Source organism: Callionymus lyra, chromosome 17, assembly GCF_982586985.1.
Source record: "Callionymus lyra chromosome 17, fCalLyr1.hap1.1, whole genome shotgun sequence".
NCBI lineage: Eukaryota > Metazoa > Chordata > Actinopteri > Syngnathiformes > Callionymidae > Callionymus > Callionymus lyra.
This window is the reverse complement of record NC_141834.1, coordinates 24,401,644-24,408,731: the sequence shown is the minus strand read 5'-3', so window position 1 is coordinate 24,408,731 and position 7,088 is coordinate 24,401,644. Positions and strand designations below refer to the sequence as shown.

The window sequence follows — 7,088 nt, the reverse complement described above, 5'->3', positions numbered from 1 at the left end:
TACTTCTGATCCAATATTTGTCTCTTTTCTCTCTTCAAATGTCACCTTTACTGGACAATGTGGGGGAGGAGGGGGGAGTCATGGAGGGGGGAGTCATGGAGGGGGGAGTCATGGAGGGGGGAGTCATGGGGCGGGGGGGCATGGAGGGGGGAGTCATGGAGGGGGGAGTCATGGAGGGGGGAGTCATGGAGGGGGGAGTCATGGGGCGGGGGGGGCATGGAGGGGGGAGTCATGGAGGGGGGAGTCATGGAGGGGGGAGTCATGGAGGGGGGAGTCATGGAGGGGGGAGTCATGGGGCGGGGGGGCATGGAGGGGGGAGTCATGGAGGGGGGAGTCATGGAGGGGGGAGTCAAGGAGGGGGGAGTCAAGGAGGGGGGAGTCATGGAGGGGGGAGTCAAGGAGGGGGGAGTCATGGAGGGGGGAGTCATGGAGGGGGGGGCATGGAGGGGGGAGTCATGGAGGGGGGAGTCATGGAGGGGGGAGTCAAGGAGGGGGGAGTCATGGAGGGGGGAGTCATGGAGGGGGGGCATGGAGGGGGGGGGGAGTCATGGAGGGGGGGGCATGGAGGGGGGAGTCATGGGGGGGAGTCATGGGGCGGGGGCGCTTACACACACACATACACACACACTTACACACACATACACACACTTACACACACACACACACACACTTACACACACACACACACACTTACATACATACATACACACACACACACATACACACACACACTTACATACATACATACACACACACACAAACACACACACCCCCACACACACATACACACACACACACACACACTTACATAGACACACACAGGAAACTAGAACCTCCTCAACCCTCCTCACCCCCCAGACCCCCCTCACCTCCTTACCCCCAGACCCCCCTCAACCCCCCAGACCCCCCTCACCCCCTCAGACCCCCTTCAGACCCTCCTCACCCCCCAGACCCCCCTCACCTCCTTACCCCCAGACCCCCCTCAACCCCCCAGACCCCCCTCACCCCCTCAGACCCCCCTCAGACCCTCCTCACCCCCCAGACCCTCCTCACCTTCTTACCCCCTCACCCCCTCAGACCCCCCTCCGACCCTCCTCACCCCCCAGACCCTCCTCACCTTCTTACCCTCCAGACCCCCCTCAACCCCTCAGACCCTCCTCACCTCCTCACCCTCCTCCCTCTTTAAAACCATCAGCTCTCTCACTCTCTCTCACTCGTCCTCCTGGTCCAGTTCTCTCTCCGTCTCGACTCCAGCAGAACCAGAACCAGAACCAGAAGACCTGGACTCTTGTGATCATGACTCTGGACTCGAGGGACTCTTGAAGTGGATCACAGCTGGTGTGGACGTGTGTGAGGTACAGTCGTTATTGATCATCAATCAATCAAACCTGACGTCGTCACATGATCGTCTCTGAGCCGCGTGATTGGATGAAAATATAATAATAGATTTTCTTTATTCAATGATTGTTTGTTTGAAAAAGTAACTCAAGACTTAAAAAAGTGTCAACATTCTGAAGCCGCTGTCGTTCTCTGTAGGTCTACTTGTTCTTCCTGATGAAACCCACGAAGGTTCCTGGGCAGGCATGAGGGGTTCCCCCCGTGACTCGGAACCTGTTTAGAGACCACCGTGTCCAACAGCCTGACTCACGGCGCCGACAGACAGTCTGATGCCAACTGCCTCGGCTGTCAATCTCACGGCACCGCTCCTCCTGTTGCTATGGGCAACACACTCCGCCATGGCAACCAACTGGCTGTAAGTGTAGCGAGTGTGTTTGTGGAGCTATAACTTTTACAGACGGTGACACGTCCCTGAATCCCTTTCAGTCGCTCTTTGTGTGCGTGACCTTTTCCTCCTGAGGTCGTCCTCCGACACATCAGCGAGTCATCAGCGTATCTTCAACTGTCTTTCAGCTCTCTGGGCAGGCTGCCGCGCTCCAGGCCCGTCTCGGGCGCCGCCCCGTGTGCCCGCCTCAGAGGGCTGACGCCGGGGCAGGTTGGGGTGTGCAGGGCGCGGGGGGAGGTGATGGAGTCTGTACGCAAGGCTGCCGAGATGGTCATAGACGAGGTGAGTCACAGCAGTCGAGTCCGACCATGAAGTTAGTCCTCTTGTGAAAATGTCTTTGAAATGATCCGGTGATTTGAAGCCAGTATTTGCACCTACAACCAGAGCACAGAAGTAACATTGGAGCTGACGGTCATGGTTTTCAGAACAAGTTACTAGAGAAGAGTTGTTGCTAACATAGCCAAGACTCTAACAAGTCAACCTCTCGTGTCTATCAGTGTCAACATCAGTTCAGGAACCGACGCTGGAACTGCTCCACAACACCGCGGGGGGTCAACGTCTTCGGCAGAGTCATGGGTCAAGGTATGGTGATCGACACAAGGCTGGCGGGTGTAAGAATGGTCGTCTGTGTGCGTCCACTCAGGCACTCGGGAGGCAGCCTTCGTTCACGCTCTGTCCTCGGCAGCCGTGGCCGCCGCCGTGACACGTGCCTGCACACGTGGCGAGCTGGAGCGGTGCGGCTGTGACAGGAAAGTGCGTGGAGTCAGTCCGGAGGGTAAGACTTGATGTCCCTTGATCTGAACCTATCAGCGTCCTCGAGTCCTCTCCATTGACCCTCAGGTTTCGAGTGGTCTGGCTGTAGCGACAACCTCTCGTACGGTGTAGCCTTCTCCCAGACATTTGTCGACGATCCAGAAAGAGCCAAGGGTCTGTCGGCCGGGCGACCCCTCATGAACCTCCACAACAACGAGGCTGGACGGAAGGTAAGTGGGACGTCAAGGACTGTGTCTGATGGCCAGGAATGACTTCCTATCCGTCCTCAGGCTATCCTTCACAACATGCAAGTGGAGTGCAAGTGTCATGGTGTCTCCGGCTCCTGCGAGTTGAGGACCTGCTGGAAAGTCATGCCGCCCTTCAGGCGCGTGGGCATGGTGCTGAAGGAGCGCTTCGATGGTGCCACAGAGGTGTCGCGACACACGGGTCTGTATCCAGGGAAGCATCTTCAACATTTCTCTGCTCTCAGGTGCGCCTCACCCGGATTGGCTCGCGGACCGCCCTCCTCCCTAGAGACCTGCAGGTGAAACCCCCAGCGGCCAGAGACCTGGTGTACCTCACCCCGTCCCCAGACTTCTGCCACCTGGACCCGGACAACGGGATCCCTGGAACGGCCGGCAGGAGATGCAACGGTAAGATCCAGGACACGCGGAGACAAAGTCCACTTGACAGCGCTCTCTCACCGCAGGAACCTCTCGGCTGGCCCCGGACGGCTGCGAGCTGGTGTGCTGCGGACCAGGCTACAAGGCAGGCCGAGCAGAGGTGGTCCAACGCTGCTCCTGCAAGTTTTCCTGGTGCTGCTCGGTCCGATGCCAGCAGTGCAAGAACACCGTCACCATTCACACGTGTCGAGTGTGAGCCAGACTCACAACGGTGTAGACCTCCACCAAGGAGCTCAGTTCACAAGCAAAACAAACATATACAACAAACACACGACAAACCAAACAACACACACATACAAGAAATAAAAAAAACAAACACAACAAAGAAAAGACAAAGTTTTGACAGCCTCTTCACTAACCTGAACTATCAAAGCACTTGTTGTTGATCTGAACTAGACTCTATTGTTTTTTATTTATATCTTGTTTTTATTTATTCTGACTTCACCAAAACAACAACAACAACAACGTCGTCTGTGTTGCTGAGCAGCTTTTAGGGATTTTTTGAGTCGAATAAAAATTCTAGTTTTAACCTAAATAATGTCTCTGTGTTTGTGTTGCGTATGTGTGAGTCAAAGTGTGTGTGATTCTTGGAGTTCTCTTGTGTGTAAGTTGTGTTGTTTTCTTGTGTGTTAGTTAAGCAAATATTTACCACCGTTTCTTTGGAAACTACAGTTTGATTTCCTGTGACCGCCTGAACATTACCTACTGTGAAGTTTTCTTGGTCTACGGCTGCAGAGAAACAATTCTAGGACTTAAGGAACGCTTTACTTCAGCTCCCATCCTGACCCATCCTGATCCACCCTGACCCATCCTGACCCATCCTGATCCACTCTGACCCATCCGGACCCATCCTGATCAAGAATGGCAATTGTTTGATTTCTAGGAACAATTGACTAAGTTCAGCTTCTGGGGCTCAGTTGGATCAACAGAGCAGTAGAGCTGGATGTCGTCAGCAAACATGTGATAAGAAACATCAGGAATGATTTAACCAGAGGAATCAAGTACAAACAATAAAGGACCCAGAACAGAACCTTGAAAGACTCCACATAACAGATCCGCCGATTCAGACCTCATTTGATTGGCAGATACACTATAACAGAAAGGTATGAGGAGAACCACTGGAACACAGACCCAGACAGTCTTCATCCCTCAGTCTTCTCAGCAGGATCTGGTTCAACTGTGTCAAAGGCTGAGGACAGATCCAACAGAACCAGAACATCATGATGTCACTGGACACTTTCAGTAAGACTGTCTCCGTAGATGTTTGTGGAAGCCAGACTGAAACTTATAATGGATGTTGCTCTGATCCAGGAAAAAAGACAGCTGCTCAGACACAACCTTCTCCAAGATCTTGGACAAGAATAAAGATCAGAAATAGGCCTGAAATTATGAGGTCAGTTGGGTCTAAGCCTGGCTTTTTAAGCAAAGGCTCCACAATGGTTTAAAGGCATTGGGAAAAACCCCTGAGGAAAGGGAGAGGTTCACCATATTGGTAACCCAGGGGCCAATTACATCAAATACTTTGATAAAAAGCCTACAAGGAAGACCATCGTCTGAACAAGAGGAGGGTTTCATCTTGTTCACTAGTGCCGAAATATCACCCAAAGATACAGCAGTGAAGGAAGACCAAGAGGAGGAGATGGGCTCAGAGACAGTAGGGGTTCCAAACAAAGGGGGAGAGATTTTCTCTTTGATCAATTTAATTTTGTCAATGAAAAATCTCAACAATGCATTGCTGTCAGCTTCACAGAAGACAGGCGTGATTTGAGGAGCAGGAGACACGAGAGAATTAATCGTGTCAAACAACACTTTGGGGTTTTTCTTATTTGTTGTTACTAGTTTCCTGATGTAATCAGATCTGGCAGTTTCCACCATCTCATTGTATGAAGACATCAGATCCCTGAGGTGAAGTCTGTGCACCTCAAGTTTAGTGGACTTCCAGAGACGCTCAGTCTTTCGACAAAGTCTCTTCAGACTCAGGAGATCTTCATTTGTCCAAGGGCACCATATTTTCTGAATTTTCAAGTTGGATTTAACAGGTTTGATCCAGTATTTCAACACAATGATCAGTGAAACAGTGAATCAAACTGTCCACGTCTGGGCAGTCATCAAAGGAAAGAGCGTCAAACATAGCAGAAAAGGTCTGCAGTATCAGCTGAGATCACACGCCTCTGAGACCTAACTTTCAAAGGCTTAGGTTCAGGGATGAAGTCCAGGTCAAACAAGGGAATGCTCACCCAGATGGACATCATGTACAGATACATTAGAAATGTTCAGGCCAAGAGTAAAAACTAACTTTTTGATGAGTGGGTTCACAAAACAAGTTACTCAAAACGAAAGCTTCCGTTAAAGTTAAAAGTTCTTTAGCAGAACTAGATGTGACGTCATCAACATGAAGATCAAAGTCTCCAAGAATAAGAACAGATTCCATTTGAATAATGGAAGATAAGAAGTCACTAAAGTCTTTCAAGAACACTGAAGGACCAGGCGGTAGATTGACACACAATAGAAAGGTCTTGTAGAACCAACCAAGATCATCTGAGACTCATAAGAAGTGAATTCCTGAATCCCTTTGAACAACTCTCTCTATAAACAACAGCTAAACCACCTCCAGGACGTCAGGGGCGGGGCTTCCCATCAACAGAGCATCCAGCAGGACAGAGTTAATTAAGATGAATAAACTCTTCCTCTCTCTGCCATGTCTCCGAAAGACACAATAAAGCCAACTTTTCTCTTGTGAAGAGATCATTCAGAGAAAAGGATTTATTAGTAATCGAGGGAACATTCAAAAGTCCCACGTTCAGCACAGATAACGTCACTGATGACGCCGCGTCACTGACAGGCGCGCAGAGCGGGATCTTTTGAAGCGAACATGTCACGTGACTGACAGCTGTGACTCACATTCAACCCTGTTGTAAAAGCCGAATTAAAGAGAGGAAATTAAAAAATCTTACCACCTTTCGTTGAGGTCTGGACAGACGGCAGCGCTGATGTGTCGTCATGCTCTTCAATGAGAGGAACGTTGATCAAACATCGATGACGTTCGATGGCGTTGGAGTTCCTCCAAGCGATCGCAACTGCGCGTCTCATCCTGACCTGTGCTCCAGATCTCCTTCTCCATCTCTTGTGGAAATCGCCCGGCACTCGAGAGATCGACCGATATTCCACAGAGTCCATGTTGAAAGTCATCCCTCTACCTCATCTACCATCAGCTGAAGACACTGATTGCTAGTGCACCATGTTTTCAGAATGCAGGGTCTGCCGGCTGACACTGTCAGTCTGTCCTCTGGTTCTCAGCCCCAGTCAAATGGCCAAACCGTGCATGCAATCCTGGGATCTCGACTTCCCAGAATCAATCTACCTGGAGTCAACATCTACCATGGGCTGAATCACATCCTTAACCTCTGGCCTCGACTGGTCCATCACCCACTTCTCTTTCCTGCCCAGGACCAGGAGGTCCAAGTTCTGTCTGCTCAGGCCAAGGCTCCCCGATATCCTCTGGGCCAACGGGTCTGGCTCTGGACTCATGACCTTCCCCTAAAGGTTGACTCCAAGTTCTCTTGTTTGTCAGTGTTGTGTAGTTCTCTTGTGTGTCAGTGTTGTGTAGTTCTCTTGTGTTTCAGTGTTGTGTAGTTCTCTTGTTTGTCAGTGTTGTGTAGTTCTCTTGTGTGTCAGTGTTGTGTAGTTCTCTTCTGTCAGTGTTGTGTAGTTCTCTTGTGTGTCAGTGTGTGTAGTTCTCTTGTGTGTCAGTGTTGTGTAGTTCTCTTGTGTGTCAGTGTGTGTAGTTCTCTTGTGTGTCAGTGTTGTGTAGTTCTCTTGTGTGTCAGTGTGTGTAGTTCTCTTGTGTGTCAGTGTGTGTAGTTCTCTTG

At 50.7% G+C, this 7,088-nt stretch overlaps 1 protein-coding gene across 1 annotated transcript; it reads left to right on the top strand.

Annotated features, from left to right (window-relative positions):
* Positions 1-1,608: 1,608 nt before the first annotated feature.
* wnt4b (wingless-type MMTV integration site family, member 4b) lies at positions 1,609-3,464 on the top strand. The gene is made up of 8 exons (XM_087812208.1): positions 1,609-1,753; positions 1,912-2,065; positions 2,281-2,365; positions 2,427-2,558; positions 2,624-2,766; positions 2,827-2,967; positions 3,027-3,189; positions 3,246-3,464. The coding sequence occupies exons 1-8, from the start codon at positions 1,668-1,670 to the stop codon at positions 3,413-3,415; spliced, it is 1,074 nt and encodes a 357-aa protein (XP_087668334.1). The 5' UTR covers positions 1,609-1,667; the 3' UTR covers positions 3,416-3,464.
* Positions 3,465-7,088: the final 3,624 nt, after the last annotated feature.